The sequence below is a fragment of the Salmo salar genome, chromosome ssa18 (genome assembly GCF_905237065.1).
Source record: "Salmo salar chromosome ssa18, Ssal_v3.1, whole genome shotgun sequence".
Classification (NCBI taxonomy): Eukaryota; Metazoa; Chordata; class Actinopteri; order Salmoniformes; family Salmonidae; genus Salmo; species Salmo salar.
The window spans coordinates 16789418-16816793 of NC_059459.1; the positions used below are offsets into that span (position 1 = coordinate 16789418).

Here is a 27376-nt window from a genome sequence, read left to right on the forward strand (position 1 = left end):
GAAGACAAAAACACACAAAAAACAATCCTCCTAAAAAGATTTGATGGATTTTCATCCACCCCACTGAACTGCAAATAGCTGATTGTGTGAAAAATAGAAAGGTCACATAAGGTCACAAAACCGGATGTTAGGGAACACAATCGGCATCAAGTGAGATGATATCAAATTAGCTAGTCAGTTAACGTTCATTCTCGTTTGTAATGTCGGACTGGGAGGAGGAAAACGATGTACCTACGCCTGCTATCACAGCACCACCCACAGATTGGAAGTATTCGTGGAAAGGGAGTGCGAAGGAAAATGTGTGCTTTGGGGTGGAAAATGCAGGTGGTTTCAGAGCGACAAGAGGGAGAGGGGATCCCAACGGATCGCATTGTCAAAATTGGAGGGACAGCTATGGAGGCAACGACCGCGTGTTCTCCAGAAGTGGAGATCGTTATGCCTGTAGAGGTGGGCGCAGAGGCCGTGGAGCAGACGGGTCGGCTTCAACTCCGCCCGTCACTTTCACGGTGGAAAATACCTCAATTGGAAGGGTTATAGGTAGGTCACCAACAACAACAAAAACATTCCTCACAACAAAGCTGCCATGAAAATGCTAGCTAGTTAGCGAAATGTGTGAATTAGCTAGCTAGCTAGTTAGTCAAGTTAGCTTGGCAAGTCTTGCATGTGCAGTAGTTCATGTAACGCTTCATTCAACAGGTCGCGGAGGAGCTAAAATACGTGAACTTGAAGAAACCAGTGGTGCACGAATCAAGGCAAGTAGCCAACTAGTAACTAGCTAGACAATAGTAGAAAGTTGCAATGTATAGGTAGAATGTAGCCAACTTTAGCTAGCTAGTTATCTAACAAAAATAATTGAGGCAAAGTGACTGACACCAACATGATCAAATCAAATTGTAACGTTATTTGTCACATGCCCCAATACAACAGGTGTAGACCCCTTACAGGTGAAATGCTTACATAGAAGCCATTAACCAACAATGCAGTAAAATAGAGTTAAGAAAATATTTTATAAATAACGTTAGACTAAAGTTTAAAAAAAGAATCTTTATAAATCTAAAAGTAAAACAACGTTACATGTACATAACAATAACGAGGCTATATACAGGGGGTACCGAGTCAATTTGTAGGGTTCAGTGGTTAGGTCTGAGATGTTAAGTAGTGATGCTAACTAGCTCTTTTGGAAAGAATGTGGTTGTTTGCTTTTTCTGGCTACCAAACCTAACCCCATGAAAGTTTTTACTGCATTAGCATCGAATAGCCCCGCAATATGCCACCTTTCAGGCAAGTTAGGAACCAATGTACACAGGCAGTTAGGAAAGCAATGGACTGTAAAGTCCATGGAGAATAAGAGAATAAGAGAACCTCCTCCCAGCTTCCCACTGCACTGAGGCTAGGAAACACTGTCACCACTTATAAATCCATGATAATTGAGAATTTCAATAAGCATTTTTCTACGGCTGGCCATGCTTTCCACCTGGCTACCCCTACCCCGGTCAACAGCCCTGCAACTCCTATTTATTAGCCTGTTCAACCTCTTTCGTTTCGCCTGAGATCCCTAAAGATTGGAAAGCTGCCTCGGTCATCCCCCTCTTCAAAGGGGGAGACACTCTAGACCCAAACTGCTACAGACCTATATCTATCCTACCCTGCCTTTCTAAGGTCTTCGAAAGCCAAATTACCAAACCGATAACCGACCATTTCGAATCCCACCGTACCTTCTCTGCTATGCAATCTGGTTTCAAAACTGGTCATGGGTTCTCCTCAGCCCGCTCAAGGTACTAAACGATATCATAACCGCCATCGATAAGAGACAATACTGTGCAGCTGTATTCATCGACCTGGCCAAGGCTTTCGACTCTGTCAGGCCAGGCAAGGTCCTTGCCTGTGCAGGCCAGGCAAGGTCTTCCCCACCGATCTCACCAAAACATTTCTGTATGGACCTCGCTTTGTGCATGGGGCATTGTCATGCTGAAACAGGAAAGGGCTTTCGCCAAACTGTTGCCACAAAGTTAGAAGCACAGAATCGTCGCATGTCAAAACAGCCCCAGATCATTAGTCCTCCTCCACCAAACTTTACAGTTGGCACTATGCATTTGGGTAGGTAGCATTATCCTGGCATCCACCAATCCCAGATCCGTTCGTCGGACTGCCAGATGGTCAAGTGTGATTCATCACTCCAGAGAACACGTTTCCACAGTCCAATGGCGGCAAGCTTTATACCACTCTGGTGATCTTAGGCTTGTGTGCGGCTGCTCGGCCATGAAAACCAATTTCATGAAGCTCCCGACGAACCAGTTCTTGTGCTAACGTTGCTTCCAGAGGCAGTTTGGAACTCTGTAGTGAGTGTTGCAACCAAGGACAGAAGATGTTTATGCGCTTCAGCACTTGGAGGTCTTGTTCTGTGAGCTTGTGTGGTCTTTCAACTTCACAATAACAGCACTTAACAGTTGACCGGGGCAGCTCTAGCATGGCAGAAATCTGACACTGACTTTTTGGAAAGTTGGAATACTATGACAGTACCATGTTGGAAGTCACTGAGCTCTGCAGTAAGGCCATTCTAATGCCAATGTTTGTCTATGGAGATTGCATGGCGGTGTTCGGTTTTATATACCTAGGATAGGATAAAGTAATCCTTCTAACCCCCCCCCCTTAAAAGATTTAGATGCACTATTGTAAAGTGGTTGTTCCACTGGATATCATAAGGTGAATGCACCATTTTGTAAGTCGCTCTGGATAAGAGCGTCTGCTAAATGACTTAAATGTAATGTAAATGTAATATACCCGTCAGCAACAGGCGTGGCTGAAATAGCCAAATCCACTAATTTAAAGGGGTGTCCACATACTTTTGTGTACATATATTAGCTAGCTACAAGTAGCTATGTGTCCCCTCCACTGAGCTTTATTGTTCCCTACCACAAATTCCTCGCACACTGGCTGTTCTTCTGTGGGGTCTCCCTGGCTGTTGTTGCCGGGACAGCCTAAAACTCCACCACATCGATACAGCTACTACCGAAAATGACTTGCTAGCAGGCACAGGCAGCTTCTCTTCCTTACCGAAACCCCGTGTACTGTGTTTGACAATCAACACAGGTCAAACAATAATGCAAATGATGAAACGAAATAGCAAAATGAAGCATTGCGATTCATTTATCTAATTTGATCATTTGAATTTTGAGTCTTAAACCCCACAGATTATGGAAAGGCAGTGTTAATTGAGAATTATTTTTGTCGCAATTCATGCTATCACAAGGAAATGAAATGGCACATTTTTTGTAAAGATTTGCCATTTTAAGCATTTCGATTTTTAAATGTGTCAGTGTTGTACTGGATAGAACCATGGAAATAAAATATCAAACATACTTTGTTATTTTTAAAATTGGCAGACATTATGCATACCAGTCATGAAAATGATTTTGTGACAATCTGTTTAGGAAAAGGAATTGTAAAAATTATATTGATTTATATTTTGTGCATTTGCATTTCAAATTGAGTTTCGGCAGCTAAATGCTTGCATAGTATAATTAGCTAGCTCTAAGAGTATGGGCTACCATTAAGCTAGACAACTAATCTCAACTCCATGATTTACGATGGAGTTGAGCGGCCACTATTGTGGGCGGACTGGAGCTCTGACGACACATAATGACGTTTTTAACAATGTCATTTTTAAATGCGGCTATTTTTTAGGTTCTGAAAAAATATATAACTTCATTTTATGACCCCAGAGCTCCAGTCTGCAACATTGAACTCAATGGAGGCCAGAAAAGTGATAAAAATCAGGAAAATTATATTGTGTCAGCTAGGCTGAATTCTGTGCCATAATTAAGGCTACTGGCTACCTGACAGGCTCACTAACCTGTTGAACTCATCTTTCTTCACGAATCCGCAGGACATAAAACAATCGAGGTAAGATTGATATCGATTTTCAGACATGACATTTCCTTTTTTAGTGTATGCTTTTTATATAAATTTGATTTGAAATGTCCTGTTTTACGCTTGTTTTTGAGAGAACTAGTTGAATCTCTGTGAAATGTCAATGGAGCACTGAGCTTAAACCAAGCTGTTTATTTTCAAACCCTTCTACATTTAATTCAGCTCGTGTCGTGCTAATTTTGCGAACTGCGGAAACCACTTTGAAGACAGTTCAAAGACACATTTTCTACACTGCACCGAATCAAAAGCCCTCCCCCTGTAGAGTTAACCTCCCTGCATGTGTTTGTGTTGTAGATCAGCAAGGGGGACTATGAGGGTGAGGTGCAAATCTTCGGGAGCAGCAAGGTTCAGCAGAAGGCCCGAGAGATGATCGAGGAGTTGGTAGCCGGAGACAATGGCCCTGGGGGATTCCGCAGAGGTAAAACTCCCTTAAACCAATAGGAAAGGGAGAGAGCACTGAGTGTGGTACTGTAAACTGCAGATTGGACGGCAGTACTTTCATGTTGCTAACAGCCGGTTCCATCTAATCCCAAAGATGCTATATTGGATTGTTGTCTGGGAACTGCTCATGCCACTCAAGTAAACTTAACTCTCATGTTCCAGGCGATGTTTTTCCACTCCTCAATTGTCCAGTGTTGGTGATTGCGTGCCCATTGGAGCCGCTTCTTCTTGTTCTTAGTTATGAGAGTGGGAACCCAGTGTGGTCGTTTGCTGCAATAGCCCATCTGTGACAAGGATCAACGAGTTGTGCCTTCCGAGATGCCATTCTGCACACCATTGTTATACTGCGCTGTTATTTGACTGGCCTGCCTGTTGGCTTGCACTATTCTTTCCATTCACCTTCGACCTCTCATCAACAAGCTGTTTTCGCCCACAGGAATGTCACTTACTAGATGTTTTTTGTTAGTCGCACCATTCTCGGTAAACCCTAGACACTGTCGTATGTGTGTGAAAAGGCCAGAAGGACGTTAGTTTGAGATACTGGATCCGGTGAGCCTGTTACCTACGATCATACCACGCTCAGTCGCTTAGGTCACTTGTTTTGCCCCTTCTAATGTTCAATCAAACAGTAACTGGATGCCTGTCTGCCTGCTTTATATGGCCAGCCACGTAACTCACTGTCTGTAGGAGCAATCCATTTTTGTGAATGGGTTTGGTGTACCTAATTAACTGGCCGGTGAGTGTGTTCTTGAAGGACCTCTTCAACTATATAGCTTTTTGCATTTACTTTGATCTTGTCTTAAAGGCCACTTTTCAACTTTTCATTCGACCTCATTCATTATCTCCAGCACCAAACCAGTGTCTTACATATTTGAAAACAGTGTGTTAAAAATAAAGACATATATTATTAATATATATAAATAATGTGTGTATGTGTGTGTATATATACACCGAGTACGAGTCAAATGTTTGTCTATCTACTCATTCAAGGGTTTTTATTTTTACTATTTTTGACATTGTAGAATGATAGTAAAGGAAGACATCAAAACTACAAAATAACACATGGAATCATGTAGTAACCAAAGAAGTGTTTAAAAAAAAATCGAAATATATTTTATATTCTTCAAAGTAGCCACGCTTTGCCTTGATGACAGGTTTGCACTCTCGGCATTCTCTTAACCAGTTTCACTTGGAATGCTTTCCCAACAGTCTTGAAGGAGTTCCCACATATGCTGAACACTTGTTGGCTGCTTTTCCTTCACTCTGCGGTCCAACTCATCCCAAACCATCTCAATTGGCTTGAGGTTGGGTGATCGTGGAGGCCATGTCATCTGATGCAGCACTCGCATCACTCCTTGGTCAAATAACCCTTACACAACCTGGAGGTGTGTTGGGTCATTGTCCTGTTGAAAAACAAATGATGGTCCCACTAAGCGCAAACCAGATGGGATGGTGTATCGCTGCAGAATGCTGTGGTAGCCATGCTGGTTAAGTGTGCCTTGAATTCTAAATAAACCAGTCCTCAGCAAAGCACCATCACACCACCACCTCCATGCTTCACGGTGGGAACCACACATGCGGAGATCATCCGTTCACCTACTCTGCGTCTCACAAAGACACGACGGTTGGAACCAAAAATCTCAAATTTGGACTCATCAGACCAAAGGACAGGTTTCCACCGGTCTAATGTCCATTGCTCGTGTTTCTTGGCCCAAACAAGTCTCTTATTATTATTATTGGTGTCCTTTAGTAGTGACTTCTTTGCAGCAATTCGACCATGAAGGGCTGATTCACGCCGTCTCCACTGAACAGTTGGTTTTGAGATGTCACTTTCTTGAACACTCGGATAGGATAAAGTAATCCTTCTAACCCCCCCTTAAAAGATTTAGATGCACTATTGTAAAGTGGTTGTTCCACTGGATATCATAAGGTGAATGCACCATTTTGTAAGTCGCTCTGGATAAGAGCGTCTGCTAAATGACTTAAATGTAAATGTAAGAACCTCAAATATAAAATATATTTTGATTTGGATAACACTTGTTTTGGTTACTACATGATTCCATATGTGTTATTTCATAGGTTTGATTTCTTCACTATTATTCTACAATGTAACAAATGGTACAAATAAAGAAAAAACCTTGAATGAGTAGGTGTCCAAATTTGACTGGTACTATTTTTTTTATTTTATGTAATGCCTTTTGTGACCGAACACTAGCACTTGACTTTTTACCCCCTACTAGCACTCTTTGCTGATGAACTTCTTTATTGAGGAGAAATGTCATGTGGTTGTCTCACCTAGCGATCTTAAGATGCACTAACTGTAAGTCGCTCTGGATAAGAGCGTCTGCTAAATGACTAAAATGTAAAAAGATAAAGGTCCTAAAAAATAAACACATGGTAGGATTAAAAGTAACAAAACGGTGATCTTCAAAACCTGCAGCGATTTTTCTAGCCAGAGGGAGGGCATGTCCTTGTTCCCTACGTTACAGTGAATTTCATAGTGTTTGAAAATCACTGTTTTTCAAAATGTTTTAACTTTTGATGTCATCGGGTAGAACTTTTTTAACTTAATATTTTATATTACAAAATGTGGAAATGTTATTGTGCTGAAGATAATGAAAATGAGGTTAAAAAGTGGTGGAATTGCCCTGTCACGTTTTTTAATTTCACTAACATCACATCTTTTGCTCTATCAAGTCAGTGTTCTTACAGTATAGAGTTCTCTGAAGCTTTTCATTGTCTGCTTTCCATGAAGGCTTTCCCTGCTATAACGGGCCTCCTGTATTGTCCGGTGGATTCATCTGGTGAACGAGACTACTAGTTCATCAGACTGAGTTTGTCTTTGTGTATTGCATTCTCTCTCAGAACATGGGTGTGATGGAGGATTTGGGGTTAGAGGTGGAAGATTTAGGGGTGCTGGTGGCGGAGGCCGGAGCGGCTCCATCTGGTCAGCTGCAGCCCTGCAGGCGTCTGTGGAGGACAATCCTCCACAGGCCATCGACTGGGTCTCCATGAGGGCGAACCGGCACAAATACGAGGAGATGAAGTGGCAGGGTGAGTGGGGGAGATGCGCGCGTGCACAACACACACCGGTACTGCGTCACTGCTGATTGACAGCTGTTCCTACACTTGATTCTCATGTGTAGGAACAATACATGACAGTATTCTGATTGATGGAGTTCTTAGTGGCTGAATAGAACGTTTTGATTTGGGGTCCCTGCAGATCTCCCACCTCTGAAGAAGGATTTCTACTTTGAGTCAGAGATTGTAGCCAGTCGGTGTGAAGAGGAAGTAAAGGCATGGAGGTAAGTTGGGGACGAGGGCTTAATTTTGTCTCAATGGGGTGTAGTTCTTGTCCAGCAGAGGATGCTGTTTATCTATCCACTTTCTGAGTTAAATTTTTATTTTTTCTGCTCAGTGAAATGTTATCAACTCAACTCTTCTCAGTAGACTTTGGTTTTGTACCAACCTACATGAAAGCAAAATACCTATATTCCTGACTAATTCCACCCTCTCTTCCCGTAGGAAAGCGAATAACGATATCTTTGTGGATGACCTGAAGGAGGGAGAAGGGGAGAAGCGTCCCTTTCCCAACCCTGTGGTCACGTTCGACGAAGCCTTCCTGCACTATCCTGGGATCATGGAGAATATTGTCAGAGTCGGCTTCGCCAAGCCAACTCCTATCCAGGTCCTTATTCAGAGTCCAACCTCCCTTCCAAAACATTACTGTTTGTATACAACTTTTGACCGTCTCTGAGCAAAGACTTGAGTGACTTTCACTGACCAATACACTCCAAATTGAACTGACCAATATAGTGCACTCACTCCATGCCCTTCAAGTTGGAGCATGATGGGAGCGGTTCAACTAATCTAACATATTGATTTAAGATGTTAATACCATGCATCATTTCGCCATTATATTGTAGTACCCCTTTAGTTATCAAAATATTGAATTTGACCTTTACTACTATAGCCCATAGAAACGCATTGAATAACACATTCATAAATGTCAAAAAGACAGTCAGTTAATAAGGTTTTGAAGTGCCTGTCCTATATCTAGGAGATATGACATATTTACCCCCAACAAAATGTTGGATACATTACAGTTGATGATTTACAATAACTTAATGGGTACATTACAGTTGATGATTTACAATAACTTAATGGGTACATTACAGTTGATGATTTCCTGCAAAATATACAAATGAAAAGCACTACGGATGAAGAGATTTAGAAAATAATACTTCCCAATTCTCTACTTCCTCCAAAAGTGTTTACTTGTTCACTTTCCTTCACTGATTGAATTAAAAGGAAATGGCTGGTATTAGAAATATGTTGGAAACTCTATCCCATGCCTCCACCAATCCAATGTGTTTACATTTGTGGGAAAGAGTGAATGTGTACATAATTCAGTAGACATTTTGGCGCTGGCAAAAAAAGGCATTTCGTTATACTTGTTCACTTGACATTGAAACTTTAAATGTGAAAGATGTTATTGGGAAAAGCCCTTTTGAAGCTCACTGAACAACATTTTTTCAGAGGTCTATGCTTGCAATTTGATGACTCATAGCTTACTGTTGTCTGTAGTTATTTTCAGTATGCAGAAACCTTCTGCGTGCATGCACCCAGTTTCTGTTACGCCTCTGTTAGTCACAAGGTCTTTATTGTGAGAAAATATTTAGTTTTCGCTAACAGAAAACCCACTACTGTGATGCCACATTTGATACTTAGTACCATACACAGTTGCACTATAACTCCCATGTTGTCAGTGTCATTCCCATGCTGATGACAGTTGTCCCCCTGTCCCAGTCTCAAGCCTGGCCCATGTCGCTGAAAGGAGATGACCTGATTGCGATCGCCCAGACAGGCACAGGGAAGACACTGGCCTACCTCCTACCTGGCTTCATTCACATGGATGGCCAGCCTGTGTACGTTTTTACCACCATACTGGTATTTCTTCCAGCCATGTGTCTTTCACACAATTGCTCATTCCAAGATTGACCCCTACCCCTAATGGTCATGTGTAGTTCAGAAATAATGGGATAGGCATTCTTTACATTTTGTGGGTGTGTGGCATTTTTTACATTTGTGCCTGCATGGTTTACCCACCCACAGAAAACGTGATAAGCAGGACGGCCCTGGTATGCTTGTTCTGACTCCCACTAGAGAGCTGGCTCTGCAGATTGAGTCAGAGTGCAACAAGTACAGCTACAAGGGCTTCAAATGGTACCATACGTGCTCCTAACACTGTATAGAATTATCATACCAAGGCTTCAACAAGCGCCTCATCTATTCTACTGTACTAACACCATAATACACACTAACTTATTGAGGTACCATACCTATATTACTAACGCTACTTATGAAACCACAAGGGCTTCAAGAGATCGCATCTATACTATGACCTACAGGGGAGATGTCTGCATGTGGAGCTTCCCCCTCTGTGTTGTCTCTGTGTAGTGTGTGTGTCTACGGAGGTGGAGACCGCAGGGCCCAGATTAAAGCGATCTCAGCTGGAGTAGACATTGTGATCGCTACGCCTGGCCGGCTTAACGACCTGCAGATGAACGAGCTGATCAACCTGCATTCCATCACCTACCTGGTGTGTGTATGTGTGGGGGGCAGTGGTGAGAATGTGTATGCGCGCGACTGTATTTGTGCGTGGCTTTGTATACTGCTGGTAGCGTGTGAGCATGTGTGTAACGGGGTTTCTGTGTTAGGTGCTGGATGAGGCAGACAGGATGCTTGACATGGGCTTTGAGCCTCAAATCATGAAGATTCTTCTGGACGTCCGTCCGGACAGACAGACTATGATGACCAGGTAAAAGGACCCTAAGATGCGAACACCCCGTTACTTCAGACAGACTACAACTCTGTCAACATTCAGTTCCACAGTGTATAGAGCTCATCTGTTTTGTAAGAGTTAAAATGCCTACCATTCTTTTGTTGATCTTTGCCCATCTTGATGTCGTCTCTTCTCCGATTGGCTGATTCAGTGCCACCTGGCCCACGGGAGTGAGGCGATTGGCCAAGACGTACCTGAAGAACCCCATGATGGTGTATGTGGGAACTCTGGACCTGGCTGTGAGTGGAGCTAATGCTTCTGCTGCTCATTCCAAATAAATAAGAAATGAATGGGATGTGTTAAGACCTAGGCTGGGATTCAATCTGATTAAGAGTTATATGTATTGTGGCTTTTAAAGGCAATTTCCGATTTAAGCCGACATGCTGCGTTTACCGTGAATGGGATCTCTGTGAACGCGGGAACATTTTTAAAGCCGCAATGCCTATAACCCACAATTGGATTGATTGCAGGCCCTAGCTTAGTCCGAGGTGCTAAAGGAGCTCCTTAAACTTGACCCAAAAAAGCCATCTGGGTCAGATGGTTTAGACTCTATCTTCTTTAAGGTTGCTGCCCCTGTCATCGTAAAGCCTATCTCCAACCTTTTTAACCTGTCCTTTCTGGGGAGGTTCCTATTGCTTGGAAGGCAGCCACAGTTCATCCTTTATTTAAAGGAGGAGATAAAGCTGATCCTATTTCTATTTTGCCCTGTTTATCAAAAGTGTTGGAAAAACTTGTCAATAATCAATTGACTGGCTTTCTTGATGTCTATAGTATTCTCTCTGGTATGCAATCTGGTTTCCGCTCAGGTTATGGATGTGTCACTGCAACATTAAATGTCCTCAAGGATGTCATCTTGCACTTGATTCTAAGCAATATTGTGCTGCTATTTTTATTGACTTGGCCAAAGCCTTTGATACGGTAGACCATTCCATTCTAAGGAGTATTGGTGTCTCTGGGTCTTTGGCCTGGTTTGCTAACTACCTCAGAGTGCAGTGTATAAAGTCAGAAAATCTGCTGTCCCAGCCACTGCCTGTCACCAAGGGAGTACCCCAAGGCTCAATCCTAGGCCCCACGCTCTTCTCAATTTACATCAACAACATAGCTCAGGCAGTAGGAAGCTCTCATCCATTTATATGCAGATAGTCTTATACTCAGCTGGCCCCTCCCCAGATTTTGTGTTAAATGCCCTACAACAAAGCTTTCTTAGTGTCCAAGCTTTCTCTACCCTTAACCTTGTTCTGAACACCTCCAAATCAAAGGTCATGTGGTTTGGTAAGAAGAATGCCCCTCATCTGTGTTATTACTACTTCTGAGGGTTTAGAGCTTGAGGTAGTCACTGCATACAAGTACATGGGAGTATGGCTAGACGGTGCACTGTCCTTCTCTCAGCACATATCAAAGCTGCAGGCTAAAGTTAAATCTAGACTTGGTTTCGTCTATCGTAATCGCTCCTCTTTCACCCAAGCTGCCAAACTATCCCTGATTTCAGATGACCATGCTAGATTACGGAGACAATTTATAGATCGGCAGGTAAGGGTGCTCTCGAGCGGCTAGATGTTCTTTACCATTCGGCCATCAGATTTGCCACCAATGCTCCTTATAGGACACATCACTGTACTCTATACTCCTCTGTAAACTGCTCATCTCTGTATACCCATCGCAAGACCCACTGGTTGATGCTTATTTATAAAGCCCTCTTAGGCCTCACTCCCCCCTAGCTGAGATCTACTGCAGCCCTCATCCTCCACATACAACACCCGTTCTGACAGTCACATTCTGTTAAAGGTCCTCAAAGCACACATCCCTGGGTCGCTCCTCTTTTCAGTTCCCTGCAGCTAACAACTGGAACGAGCTGCAACAAACACTCAAATTGGACAGCTTTATCTCAATCGCTTCATTCAGACTCAATCATGGACACTTACTGACAGTTGTGGCTGCTTTGTATGATGTATTGTTGTCTCTACCTTCTTGACCTTTGTGCTGTTGACTTTGCCCAATGTTTGTACCATGTTTTTGTGTTGCTACCATGTTGTCATGTTGTGTCGCTACCATGCTGTGTTGTCTTAGGTCTCTCTTTATGTAGTGTTGTATCTCTCTTGTGATGTGTGTTTTGTCCTATATTTATATTGTTTTTATTTTTTTAATCCCAGGCCCCCGTCCCCGCAGGAGGCCTTTTGGTAGGCCGTCATTGTAAATAAGAATTTGTTCTTAACTGACTTGCCTAGTTAACTAAAAAATATTAACAGCACTCATGTTGTCCCTCCCCAACCTAATAATCTGTAGGTTTCTCTCTACTCTCTCAGGCTGTGAACACAGTGCAGCAGACTGTTCTCTTTTGTCAAGACGAGGAGAAGAAGGCCTATCTCTTTAACTTCGTCCACAACATGGAGCCTGAGGACAAAGTGCTCATCTTCGTAGGCAAGAAGATAATGTGAGTGTTGCCCTGCACCCCTCTGTTCTCTCCTTGTTATATGTCCAATGTCAGCAAGACATTGATGGTCAGCGAGACATTGAGAAAAGTAGAGATAATCCCTAGTCTGATTCTAGAGGCACTTCATGTATATTTGACAGAATTAATTGGGTATAAGATTGGATAAGTGTAAAAAAAATTACAAAATTAAAAATTAAAACAGGAAAGAAATCCCTGGCAAAAATCAAAGTCAACACTTTGTTTTCAGAGGATTTTAAAATTCCCTAATTACTTTTATCAACATTTTAAGTGCTTTATATGATGTGTTATTTGTCATACAGTTCTTTAGAAGAATAATCGCATGTCAAATGTCTGGCACCCCTGCAGTTAACTTTTAAAACATATGTCCCCCTTAGAATATAGTTGAATAGCCTTGGTGTAATGGATATTGTAGTAGCTCCACCTTGCTTCTGATAGGTTAAGTGGAATTTTCACAAGGGCGAAAAGAGGTAAGCGTTCTACCCATCGCAGATGTCCAAGTCAGGGAAACAACATGATGGGTGAACTGAGGAAAATAAATGACCAAAACTGGAGAGAGATTGCCAAGTCATAATTTTAGCAGTTATTGTATCTGATTCTGGCACTCGTTATATTTGTATTTATTATGGATCCCCATACTCTTCCGGGGTCCAGCAAAATGAATGCAGTTTATACAATTTTAAAACATTACAATACATTCACAGATTTCACAAAACACTGTCCCCTCAGGCCCCTACTCCACCACTACCACATATCTACAGTACTAAATCTGTGTGTGTGTAGTGCGTATGTTATCGTGTGTGTATGCATGTGTCTGTGCCAATGTTTGTGTTGCTTCACAGTCCCCGCTGTTCCATAAGATGTTTTATTTAAATCTGTTTTTTTAAATGTCATTTTACTGCTTGCATTATATGGCGTCTCCTCCGTCCTCTCTCGCTTCCTCTTGCTTGAAATGAGACGGTCCTTCTCAACTCGCATGTCATTAGGCAAATGGCATTCACAGGGCTGGGTCCCAAAAGAATGGTGTTGACAGGGCTGGGTCCCAAAATAAATGGTGTAAAATGATCAAAACAATTTCAGTTAGTTATGCAAGACATTTTATAGTTGAAACAATAAGTAGAATATTGCTTTTAAATGTGACGAAACAAAACTGACTTGGGGCATATTTCTAAACTCATCTACGGTAGGATACACGTGAGTATCCTCAATGAAAGGTGGCTATAGGCGGGGAGGACACTTCTGTTTGCCTACTAATGAAATGACACACTTCTCGACGCCTTACTGGTTACCGGGTCTCGGAGGAGAAGACTAAGGATGCTTTTTTTCCCCAAACGAGAGAACCTGTATGACTCCACTGTGTATGCAGCAGCCCACACTGGTTTGATTTAGACAATTAAAATTGAGATTTTTTTGTCACTGACCTACACACAGTCAGTGGAATTATGCTTTTTGACATTTTTTACAAAATATTATGGTAAGCCTAAAGTTCAGGAGTACTTGCATGTACTGTACTCACTGTGTGCAATTGTGTTTAACATGATTTTTGAATGACTACCTCATCTCTATACCCTACAGTGCATTTGCAAAGTATTCAGACCCCTTCACTTTTCCACATTTTGTTACAACCTTATTCTAAATGTATTACAAAAAACGTAAAAAAAAAAAAAAAAAGGAAATCGTGGGTAGAAGGGCCTTGGTCAGGGCAGTGACCAAGAACCCGTTGGTCACTCTGACAGAGCGCCAGTGTTCCTCTGTGGATATGGGAGAACCTTCCAGAAGGACAACCATTCCTGCAGCACTCCACCAATCAGGCCTTTTATGGTAGTGGCCAGATGGAAGCCACTCCTCAGTAAATGGCACATGACATCCCGCTTGGAATTTGCCAAAAGACACCTAAAGGACTCTCAGACCGTGAGAAACAAGATTCTCTGGTCTGATGAAACCAAGATTGATCTTTGGCCTGAATGCCAAATGTCACGTCTGGAGGAAACCTGGCACCATCCATACGGTGAAGCATGGTGCTGTGAGGATGTTTTTTGGGACAAGTCTCAATGTCCTTGAGTGGCCCAGCCAGAGCCCGAACTTGAACCTGATTTTGAACATCTCTAGAGACACCTGAAAATAGCTGTGCTGCAACGCTCCCCATCCAACCTGAGCTTGAGGATCTGCAGAGAAGAATTTGAGAAATGCTCCAAATAGGGTAGATGCTGATCTTCTCTCCCTGGTACTGCAGTCTCCCAATCTCTCCCGCCAGGTAAAGAATAATTTATTTAGCCTCGCAGCCATGTTATCATGCCCCAGTTTCCATTTTATCATAGGTCTGATGTGATGAGCAATGTTGACCACCTCTCTAGTTTCTTACCTCCCAAAGAGGAACAAGAATGTGGTCCTCCTGAGCACACGGCACTAAACGGCTGAGATCAGTGATCGTGAGGACAGGAAGCCAGCCATCATCCTGGACTACAACCACAACAAAGGAGACGTGGACAACCTGGACAAGGTGATTGGAACTTAGTTGCAGGAGGATGGCTGCCTGCTGGCCCTTGGTCATCTTTCATAACATCATTGATGTGTCCTTCATACAATGCCTTTGTGATATGAACAAGATCAACCCTACCTGGATACCTGATAAGTGGGAACAAGAGGGTGTTCCTGGAGCAGCTGGGAAAGGCACTTGTAACCCCACACATTCAAAGAAGGGAGTGCCTCCCCCGCACAGCAGCCTCTGCAGCGCTTGTGAAAGCTGTTCAGGGGGCTGAATCTTGTCCTGATCAGCCTGAGGCTGCAGCTTGGGGCAGGCAAGAGGAGGAGATGCCAATTCTGCCCCCCCCGAAGAAGGACTGTAAAACAAATGCTATGTGCTGCACATGTGAGAAATACATCTGCAAAGTCCATGCACCATGGTTGGCATAGTTAGAAAACTGACATGCCACAAGGGGTCTTTTCATAGTCCCCAAATCCAGAACAATATCAAGAAAACGTACAGTATTATATAGAGCCCTTATTGCATGGAACTTCCATCTCATATTGCTCAAATAAACAGCAAACCTGGTTTCAAAAAGCAGATTAAGAAACACCTCGCGGCACAACGCCTCTCCCTTATTTGACCTAGATAGTTTGTGTGTATGCATTGATATATGTAGGCTACGTGTGCCTTTTTAAAAAATGTATGTAATGTCCTTGAGCTGTTCTTGTCTAATGATCTGTATTATGTCATTCTGTATTATGTTTTGTGTGGACCCCAGGAAGAGTAGCTGCTGCTTTTGCAACAGCTAATAGGGATCCTGATAAAATACCACGCACACACACACTTGCATACTGTCCATGTGCTAATTAGAGTTGATTTGATTTATGTTCTTCACATCTTACTTTATTCTTGTTGTTTATACACCTTGTGAGTGGGGGCAATGGTTCAAAAAATGGGAGAAGACTAGTATTTTGTATTTGAGTTCCTCATTCTACAGAGTTCCTCATTCTACACTGCCAGAGAAGTTGAAGACATTGTTTCCCTTCAATTATTTTTTTATTTTTTATTTTACCAGTATTTTACCAGGTAAGTTGACTGAGAACACATTCTTATTTACTAAATGACAGAGTTTGACTGTGTGATATTAGGTTCCTTCTTGTGTAAATATTATCCATCTGGAAGCTACTTTCTGCACATTTCTGCTACTTTCTTAGGCTATATAAGTACTATCTCTTGCAAAAAATGTTGCCGTATCTTTAGCAATAATAATAATAATAATAAACCTCTACTTTAGTAAAGAAAACAATTATGACGGGTGTGTTGTAATAAAAACGAGTGACGTCCTCTGATTAAATGCAGTCTTTCTGCGTTGTGAAGAGGGAAAACCCAGATATTCACAAAGTTTGATGAATGACCGGTTGTTTCTAAATGCAAAATAGATTTGGGGTTTATAATTCAATTAAGTTGCTTTATTTTAGGGGTTTAGTGAAGGCGGGTAAAAAAAAATGTAACCCTTAGGACAAGGGGAGTATACAGAATGTTAAGACTACACAAGGGTTAATCTATCGCCAAATACTATAAGGTTTCTGATTTCTTACCAAAAGGTGTGACGATCTGTCCAGTGACATGTGTCTGCGGGGCCTGGCAGTACAGAGTCTTCATGGGGACCGGGAACAGTGTGACCGTGAAGAGGCGCTCAAGGACTTCAAAGAAAGTAGGTTGATAAGTAATCCCTAACCACTGATCTGAGGTCAGTGGTCATCTGGAGCTCGGTTGATGGAGCGTGGCTCTTGCAACGCCAGGATAGTGAGTTCGATTACCAGGACCACCGATATGTAAAAAAATGTATACACGCATGACTGTAAGTCACTGGATAGAACAATGGCATATACAGTTGAAGTCGGAAGTTTACATACACCTTAGCCAAATGCATTTAAACGCAGTTTTTCACAATTCCTGACATTTAATTTGAGTAAAAATTCCCTCTTAGGTCAGTTAGGATCACCACTTTATTTTAAGAATGTGAGATGTCAAAATGATAGTAGAATGAAGTATTTATTTCAGCTTTTATTTCTTCACATTCCCAGTGGGTCAGAAGTTTATATACACCCAGTTAATATTTGGTAGCATTGCCTTAAATAATTTAAAGTTGGGTCAAACGTTTTGGGTAGCCTTCCACAATAAGTTGGTTTAATTTTGGCCCATTCCTCCTGACAGAGCTGGTGTAACTGAGTCAGGTTTGTAGGTCTCCTTGCTCACACACACTTTTTCAGTTCTGCCCACAAATTTTCTATGGGATTGAGGTCAGGGCTTTGGGATGGCCACTCCAATACCTTGACTTTGTTGTCCTTAAGCCATTTTGCCACAACTTTGGAAGTATGCTTGGGGTCATTGTCCATATGGAAGAACCATTTGCAACCAAGCTTTAACTTCTTGGGGCTATGTGGGACGCTAGCGTGCCACCCGTGGTGCACCCTATCAACAGCAGGTGCATTTCAAGAGCGCAAATTTGAAACCAAATAAATGTCAAAATTCAAATTTTTCAAACATACAACTATCTTACACCCTTTGAAAGATAAACATCTCCTTAATCTAACCACGTTGTCCGATTTCAAAAAGGTTTTACGGCGAAAGCATAAAGTTAGATTATGTTAGGAGAGTACATTGACAATAGCTGTGTGTAATGTTTTGTCAATTCAAAGACAGGCGTCACCAAAACCATAAAACCAGCTAAAATGATGCACTAACCTTTGACAATCTCCATCAGATGACACTCCTAGGACATTATGTTAGACAATGCATGCATTTTTTTGTTCTATCAAGTTCATATTTATATCCAAAAACAGCGTTTTACTATGGCGTTGATGTTCAGGAAATCGTTTCCCTTCAATAACCGGCAGTCAAGTCAGCACCACAAATTAAATAATTAAAATTAGAAAACATTGGTAAAATATTATATTGTCATTTAAAGAATTATAGATTTACATCTCTTGAACGCAATCGACTTGCCAGATTTAAAAATAACCTTACTGGGAAATCACACTTTGCAATAATCTGAGCACTGCGCCCAGAAAAATACGCTTTGCGATACAGACAAACGGCCATGTTGGAGAGATCTAAAATCGAAAATACTATGTAAATAATCCATTACCTTTGATTCTCTTCATCAGATGTCACTTCCAGGAATCACAGGTCCATAACGAATGTAGTTTTGTTCAAAAAAGCTCATCATTTATGTCCAAAAAGCTCCGTGTTGTTAGCACATGATCTAAGCCCGCCGGACTTCACTTCATGAACGAGGGGAAAAAATATATTTACGTTCGTTCAAACATGTCAAACGTTGTATAGCATAAATCATTAGTGCCTTTTTTAACCAGAACATGAATAATATTCAAGGTGGACGAATGCATTCTCTTTTAAAACGTATTGGAACGAGGGTACCCAACATGACCTCGCGCGCCAGAGTCTAATCGGCCATCACCGTTCCAAGGCTCTTGTTCGGTCAGATCTCATAGTAGAAGACTCAAAACACTTTGTAAAGGCTGGTGACATCTAGTGGAAGCAATAGGAAGTGCCAAAACATTAATCAGCCCCTGTGTGTTTCAATGGCATAGGCTTAAAGGTAATTCAACACATCAGGTATCCACTTCCTGTCAGAAAATGTCTCAGGGTTTTGCCTGCCAAATGAGTTCTGTTATACTCAGACACCATTCAAACAGTTTTAGAAACTTTAGGGTGTTTTCTATCCATATATAATAAGTATATGCATATTCTAGTTACTGGGTAGGATTAGTAACCAGATTAAATCGGGTACGTTTTTTTATCCAGCCGTGAAAATACTGCCCCCTAGCCCCAACAGGTTAACTTCCTGACTGATGTCTTGAGATGTTGCTTCAATATTTCCACTTCATTTCCCCCCCCCACGATGCCATCTATTTTGTGAAGTGCACCAGTCCCTCCTGCAGCAAAGCACCCCCACAACATGATGCTGCCACCCCCATGCTTCACTGTTGGGATGGTGTTCTTCGGCTTGCAAGCCTCCCCCTTTTTCCTCCAAACATAACAATGGTCAATATGGCCAAACAGTTCTATTTTTGTTTCATCAGGCCAGAGGACATTTCTCCAAAAAGTATGATCTTTGTCCCCATGTGCAGTTGCAAACCGTAGTCTGGCTTTTTTATGGCGGTTTTGGAGCAGTGGCTAATTCCTTGCTGAGCGGCCTTTCAGGTTATGTCGATATAGGACTTGTTTTACTGTGGATATCGATACTTTTGTACCTGTTCCTCCAGCATCTTCACAGGATCCTTTGCAGTTGTTTTGGGATTGATTTGCACTTCTGCACCAAAGTACGTTCATCTCTAGGAGACAGAATGCGTCTCCTTCCTGAGCGGTATGACGGTGTTTATACTTGCGTACTATTGTTGAACATGGTTCCGTCAGGCGTTTGGAAATTGCTCCCAAGGATGAACCAGACTTGTGGAGGTCTACCATTTTTTTTCTGAGGTCTTGGCTGATTTCTTTTGATTTTCCCATGATGTCAAGCAGAGGCACTGAGTTTGAAGGTAGGCCTTGAAATACACTGCTCAAAAAAACAAAGGGAACACTAAAATAACACATCCTAGATCTGAATGAATGAAATAATCTTAAATACTTTTTTCTTTACATAGTTGAATGTGCTGACAACAAAATCACACAAAAATAATCAATGGAAATCCAATTTATCAACCCATGGAGGTCTGGATTTGGAGTCTCACTCAAAATTAAAGTGGAAAACCACACTACAGGCTGATCCAACTTTGATGTAATGTCCTTAAAACAAGTCAATATGAGGCTCAGTAGTGTGTGTGGCCTCCACGTGCCTGTATGACCTCCCTACAACGCCTGGGCATGCTCCTGATGAGGTGGCGGATGGTCTCCTGAGGGATCTCCTCCCAGACCTGGACTAAAGCATCCGCCAACTCCTGGACAGTCTGTGGTGCAACGTGGCGTTGGTGGATGGAGCAAGACATGATGTCCCAGATGTGCTCAATTGGATTCAGGTCTGGGGAACGGGCGGGCCAGTCCATAGCATCAATGCCTTCCTCTTGCAGGAACTGCTGACACACTCCAGCCACATGAGGTCTAGCATTGTCTTGCATTAGGAGGGACCCAGGGCCAACCGCACCAGCATATGGTCTCACAAGGGGTCTGAGGATCTCATCTCGGTACCTAATGGCAGTCAGGCTACCTCTGGCGAGCACATGGAGGGCTGTGCGGCCCCCCAAAGAAATGCCACCCCGCACCATGACTGACCCACCGCCAAACCGGTCATGCTGGAGGATGTTGCAGGCAGCAGAATGTTCTCCATGGCGTCTCCAGACTCTGTCACGTCTGTCACATGTGCTCAGTGTGAACCTGCTTTCATCTGTGAAGAGCACAGGGCGCCAGTGGCGAATTTGCCAATCTTGGTGTTCTCTGGCAAATGCCAAACGTCCTGCACGGTGTTGGGCTGTAAGCACAACCCCCACCTGTGGACGTCGGGCCCTCATACCACCCTCATGGAGTCTGTTTCTGACCGTTTGAGCAGACACATGCACATTTGTGGCCTGCTGGAGGTCATTTTGCAGGGCTCTGGCAGTGCTCCTCCTGCTCCTCCTTGCACAAAGGCGGAGGTAGCGGTCCTGCTGCTGGGTTGTTGCCCTCCTACGGCCTCCTCCACGTCTCCTGATGTACTGGCCTGTCTCCTGGTAGCGCCTCCAAGCTCTGGACACTATGCTGACAGACACAGCAAACCTTCTTGCCACAGCTCGCATTGATGTGCCATCCTGGATGAGCTGCACTACCTGAGCCACTTGTGTGGGTTGTAGACTCTGTCTCATGCTACCACTAGAGTGAAAGCACCGCCAGCATTCAAAAGTGACCAAAACATCAGCCAGGAAGCATAGGAACTGAAGTGGTCTGTGGTCACCACCTGCAGAACCACTCCTTTATTGGGGGGTGTCTTGCTAATTGCCTATAATTTCCACCTGTTGTCTATTCCATTTGCACAACAGCATGTGAAATTTATTGTCAATCAGTGTTGCTTCCTAAGTGGACAGTTTGTTTTCACAGAAGTGTGATTGATTTGGAGTTACATTGTGTTTAAGTGTTCCCTTTTTTTGAGCAGTGTACATTCACAGGTACACCTCCAATTGACTCAAATGATGTCAATTAGCCTATCAAACTTCTAAAGCCATGATATCATTTTCTGGAATTTTCCAAGCTGTTTAAAGGCACAGTCAACTTAGTGTATATAAAATTCTGAACCACTGAAATTGTGATATAGTGAATTAAAGTGAAATAATCTGTCTGAAAACAGTTGTTGGAAAAATTACTTGTCATGCACAAAGTAGATGTTCTAACCGACTTGCCAAAACTATAGTTTGTTAACAAGTCATTTGTGGAGTGGTTGAAAAACAAGTTTTAATGACTCCAACCTAAAGTGTATGTAAACTTCTGACTTCAACTGTATATTCAAAGCTGGGGTGGCCAACCCTCCTGGAGAGCTACTGGGGTTGCAGGCTTTCGCTTCAACCCCGTTGTAACGCACCTGATTTCACTAATCAAGGTTCTGGTGAGCAGCTAATTAGTAGAATCGGGTGTGATAGATTAGGGTTGGCTCCTGTAGGAGATTAGCTCTCCAGGAGGCGGGTTAAGTAATGTGTCCTCCTGGAGAAGTCAGGCATGTAGAGTGCATCATATTAATTGCAATTGGCATGCTGACTGCAGGACTGTCCACCACAGCTGTTGCCAGAGAATTGAATGTCCATTTCTCTACCCTAAGCCACCTCCGTTGTTTTAGAATTTGTCAGTACGTGTAACCAGCCTCACAACTGAAAATCACATGTAGCCACGCCAGCCCAGGTCCTCCACCTTGTTCACCTGCAGGATCATCTGAGACCAGCCACCTGGACAGCTGATGAAACAGGAGTATTTATGTCTGTCGCAGCTCTAGCAGGGCAGAAATTTGACGAATTTACTTGTTGGAAAGGTGGCGTCCTATGACGGTGCCACATTGAAAGTCAGAGGTCTACAGTACAGGCCATTCTGCAGCCAATGTTTGTCTATGGAGATTGCCATGGGTGTGTGCTCGATTTTATACACCTGTTAGCAACCTGTGTGGCTGAAATAGCCGAATCCACTAATTGCAAGGGGTGTCCACATACCTTTGCCTATGTGTGTGTGTGTGTGTGTGTGTGTGTGTGTGTGTGTGTGTGTTGCCATAGGTGTTGTCCGTATCCTAGTGGCCACTGACCTGGCCTCCCGAGGGCTGGACGTGACAGACATCACACACGTCTTCAACTTTGACTTCCCACGCAACATTGAAGAGTATGTGCATCGCGTGGGCCGCACGGGCCGGGCAGGGTGAGTGAGTGTGTGGGTCTCCTTTCTCTACCTGAGCTGTTTCAAGATATATCAGCATGTTTCTTCACTAATTGTCAAATATTTTTTTTCTGATGTGTCATTGTTGACAGTTAACTTTTTTTTCCTTCCTTTTCTCATAACTGGTAGACGCTCTGGGGCCTCTATCACCTTGGTAACAAGAGGAGACTGGAGGAAGGCTGCTGACCTGATCCCCATCCTGGAGAGGGCTGGACAGGTACTCTGCTCGCTCTCACACACACAGCCCAACACACACACAGATAGTATTCACATTGTCTAACAAATGAGACCTATTTGGATTGAACCTGAATTCCTGTGTAGGAGGTACCTGATGAGCTGGTGCTCATGGCGGAGAGGTACGAGAAGCACAAGCGAGAGAAGGAGATGTACGGCTCCAGAGGCGGCGGGGGAAGAGGCGTAAGAGACAGAGGAGAGTCTAACTGGAGGTTCTAACCCATTACAGGTACACAGGTTAAGCATATGTGGGAAGAGAAGGGCTGATGTGTCAACAATAGTCTAGTCCTTTGGGTTCACAGATGAGACATCTTTGCTATTTATTCCCTTTTATTGGAAAGTAGGATATTTGGCACATACACGTTGCAATTTATTGATATTCAGCTGAGAAAACCCCTGCCCTCAGGTCTTAAATTCCAATGCATGGCTATTAACAAAGAACCCGCTTTTGGTGGAAAAGGCTGAACAGAAATACAAATGCTGTGGAAAACAGAACACGCAGTGCGTTCACATCACACACACACATTCTCTCTGTTAGACAGTTTGAGTCCGATAATATGACAGTGTGGTCACACCAAATATAGCTGGTGTTGACGTACTTAGTAGGAAGATTTCCTGAATGCTATTATTGTTAAACAGTTAAATCCTCACTGACAGCTCATATTTGCCCCTAGAGTCCAATATCCCTTTGCCAATTGTCAAATCTGTGTTTATTCATTTTTCAGGAGAGGAAGAAGCAACTTGCAACTTCAGTTCAGGAATCTCCAGCGTTCATCCTTTTTTGTGTTACACATTTTTGTTTTATTGAATAATTCATAGTGTTGTACAGACATGGTTTAAATTACCTTTTTATAATTTGAGTGAGCGCCAACTGCTCTTCATGTATCATCTCTGAGAAGACTCAAAAATGTTCTGATCTGAATAAAATCTCAACTTCTGACTCCTATCTCCTCTGCTCTTCAATTCCTCCTGCCTATGCCATTGCTTTTAGAATAGACAACATTATGGGACCACAGCTGTACTCCACTTATTTCTATTGGGGCTCTGGATGAGTCACTAAGGGGGCAGTGATCGAGGTAGTCCCGAAGATGGGGAAACCTTTGTTGCGCTGCTCCTCAATGCACTGGGCCAGGATCTGGCAGCTCTTGCGGGCGTGGCCAGAGCCCAGCAGGTTGTGTGTGGGGATGAAGAAGTTGGGGAGCTTGCCGTCTTTCAGGTGGCCCTCAAAGTCCTTCAGCAGCTGCCGGAAGCATGGTCCCAGCTGCGTCACCTCCCAGTCACTGTCCTTGGTCCTGGAGCAGCATGCGTGCAGAAGGGTGGTCTTTGCATGGTAGGAACAGAATTTGGACAGACTAGGGTTCTCTGCCTTCAGCAAGCCCAACAGGTGCTTCAGAAGCTTCAGACAGTCCTTCCTGAAGGAAGAAAATGGGCAGCCTCATGCACACATGATCATACACAATTTATCAAAGGAAATGGGTTTGGTTAATAAATTAAGAAATATACAATTTAAAGGTCTACTTCATGGAAAGCACACTTGTCGTTAATGATTCCCTGTACTGTAGCTGACAATTTGTCAAGGTCTTGCCAGGGCATTATGCCTACAGTATATATTCTACAGTAGGCTTACCTGCAGCAGCGAATTCCCCCGCCCTCGCAACAGGTCTTCTGGGAGCCATGATTTGTCATGATACTCTTCTCCACATGCGAGAATGAGATGCGCCAAGAGTCTATGCATAACACGAAGAGAAAAAAACATTTAGGAAACTTGGCAAAAGGCCATACATGCCACTTCTCCTTTCAACCGAACTCTCATTAATGAACGTGATAGCATGTTTTATGTGTAAATCTTGTTGACCTAATGGTTACCTCTAGTGCAGACCCCTTCCAGTTCCACCGTGCCCTTTCCCTCATACTTCGGAACGAGGTAGTATGACTGTGACTTTAGTTCTTTCTTCACTTTGGTCCCAAGCCACTTGTCTATTTTGAAACCTTCCTGGGCGAAAGTGGGCCAGCTCGATTTGACCTGTAGTCCCAGAACAATGTCCAGTGAGATGGGGTCAGTTCCCGTCCCGTTTATCTTTAAGGTCACCGCCGGGCAACCCTTCTTCTTCGTCTCCAACGACACGTCTTGAAAGAAGTGAAATGCAAATCATTGTTTTTCGTTACAGCATTTTTCTACTTATACAAAGCAATCAATCGTTGATGCATTTGGGAAGCGCGCGCTCTGCAGTCATACACACCTTTCTGTTTCTTCACAGACCTTTTAACTTCGTTTCTGAACTCTGTAAGCATCCCACTCGCAGATACCGTGTTGTCCTCATTTAGAAAGCGATCCAGAGGGTGTTTTCCCCGTTTAAATGCCACGCTATAAAAAGCGCCATCATCCCCAAATGGCCTAATGTCCACCCGCTCGACCGGAATATTAAACATCACGTCAAATTCGTCGGGATGAGAAATCTATATTGATCAAAACATAAGATGTCTGTAAGGCATGAAAGCGTATTGGATCACGTTAGTGGTACACAATTTAATTGAATGACCCACCTTTAGATTTTCGTAGTAACTTCCAGTGCGCAGAAGATCTACATTTTTGAAGCATGTTGTAGACGTTTTCATGTGGTCACTTATACACTTTACCACGTCATTGACAATTCTTGATGAATCCGATTTATCTGTCCTCTTAATCTTTAATTTATCAAGTGTTGTAAACAGGATCTTATCCTGATGTGAGTCAACAATCCTTGAACCGGTCTCTGGTGGCACAGTTGGCGTTTCCTCAGTGGTGCACTTAGGCTGCTTATGCTTCTTGGGTTTCTTTTCCTCAGGAATCTGTTGCAGTTCCTTTGTGTCCATCACTGCATGGCAACCTCCAATGGAACCATTCTCGTCCCGAACCAAACTCTTTTCACACCCTGGTTCTGGCCCCGGCTGGACTCTTTGCGCGGGCCCGGCTGGACTTTTTCTTGGCTTCCTTCTCCCGCTCATTGTAGTATGTATGATCGTGATGCGACACCCACTAGTGTCTACTATGCCAGAGAAATGATCGTCTTCGCTGTTTTGGTTTGATGAAATGTGATTGTGAACACTCCACTTTCTATATACAGTATCAGCTCATCGCCCTCGTGACGCAAGCTAGTGAGGCAGAATAAACAAAAGCACATTAACGCCTACGCTTGTCACATAATGATTGAGCTTCTAAAATACCATAAAGATCAATGGAACAAAATATTTGCATTTTGAAATGTATTTAATAAAATGCATCTTTTGTATTTTACAATACAGAAATACATTTGCAAGTAGCTGACCCAAACAGCAACAACATTCTCAATGGTTACAGAAACATTTTTACTTGCTATGACTTGTTTATCTACCTCAGTTGAATGCGCTGACTAGCAGTCACTCTGGATAAGTGTCTGTTAATAAAATGTATATGTGAACATACCAAAATGAACTGCAAAACACACTGGGGATTATTGTTTGCCTTGTTTTGGGGTGGAGCTCATTAGAATAATACTCGGCATGCTTTGCATATGGATTTAGTTCATATACTTGAAAGGGAGCCATAATGGTGAACGTCTATATAAAACATTTTTTTTTTTTTTTTTTTTAAAGACCTCTCGAAAGTATCTTGTTAGAAAATACATTGCCGTGTAGTTCAGCCCAGTGTAATACATGTAACAGAAATGTGCTATTGTCAGGTAAATCACGTGATAAATGTATGACAACACTAAATCCCCATCAAGGACTTGCATTTCAATATGATGGATTTTTCTTTTATTTGGCCTAGGGACAGTGGGTTAACTGCCTTGTGCTGGGGCGGAACTACAGATTTTACCTTGTCAGCTCAGGGATTCGATCTAGCAACCTTTTGATTAAAGGCCCAACACTAACCACTAGGCTACCTGCCACCCCGATACAACGATAGATACTGTATGTAACTTGCACTTTTCTTGACCCTCATTAACTACACTGCTCAAAAAAATAAAGGGAACACTAAAATAACACATCCTAGATCTGAATGAATGAAATAATCTTAAATACTTTTTTCTTTAAATAGTTGAATGTGCTGACAACAAAATCACACAAAAATAATCAATGGAAATCCAATTTATCAACCCATGGAGGTCTGGATTTGGAGTCTCACTCAAAATTAAAGTGGAAAACCACACTACAGGCTGATCCAACTTTGATGTAATGTCCTTAAAACAAGTCAAAATGAGGCTCAGTAGTGTGTGTGGCCTCCACGTGCCTGTATGACCTCCCTACAACGCCTGGGCATGCTCCTGATGAGGTGGCGGATGGTCTCCTGAGGGATCTCCTCCCAGACCTGGACTAAAGCATCCGCCAACTCCTGGACAGTCTGTGGTGCAACGTGGCGTTGGTGGATGGAGCAAGACATGATGTCCCAGATGTGCTCAATTGGATTCAGGTCTGGGGAACGGGCGGGCCAGTCCATAGCATCAATGCCTTCCTCTTGCAGGAACTGCTGACACACTCCAGCCACATGAGGTCTAGCATTGTCTTGCATTAGGAGGGACCCAGGGCCAACCGCACCAGCATATGGTCTCACAAGGGGTCTGAGGATCTCATCTCGGTACCTAATGGCAGT

General features: G+C 43.0%; 2 protein-coding genes across 2 annotated transcripts; one reads left to right on the forward strand and one right to left on the reverse strand.

Annotated features, from left to right (window-relative positions):
* On the forward strand, positions 1-23707 carry ddx43 (DEAD (Asp-Glu-Ala-Asp) box polypeptide 43). The gene is made up of 17 exons (XM_045700816.1): positions 1-537; positions 697-752; positions 4225-4348; positions 7237-7425; positions 7595-7676; positions 7897-8059; positions 9181-9299; positions 9487-9597; positions 9832-9973; positions 10092-10192; positions 10368-10455; positions 12520-12647; positions 16737-16846; positions 22377-22515; positions 22663-22750; positions 22855-22996; positions 23493-23707. Exons 1-16 carry the CDS (start codon positions 201-203, stop codon positions 22984-22986), a joined length of 2109 nt encoding a protein of 702 aa, XP_045556772.1. The 5' UTR covers positions 1-200; the 3' UTR covers positions 22987-22996; positions 23493-23707.
* cgasa (cyclic GMP-AMP synthase a) lies at positions 23080-25898 on the reverse strand. Its single transcript, XM_045700817.1, has 5 exons — positions 25312-25898; positions 25008-25224; positions 24634-24894; positions 24395-24494; positions 23080-24179 (listed from the first exon to the last, which is right to left on the reverse strand). The coding sequence occupies exons 1-5, from the start codon at positions 25750-25752 to the stop codon at positions 23801-23803; spliced, it is 1398 nt and encodes a 465-aa protein (XP_045556773.1). The 5' UTR covers positions 25753-25898; the 3' UTR covers positions 23080-23800.
* Positions 25899-27376: the final 1478 nt, after the last annotated feature.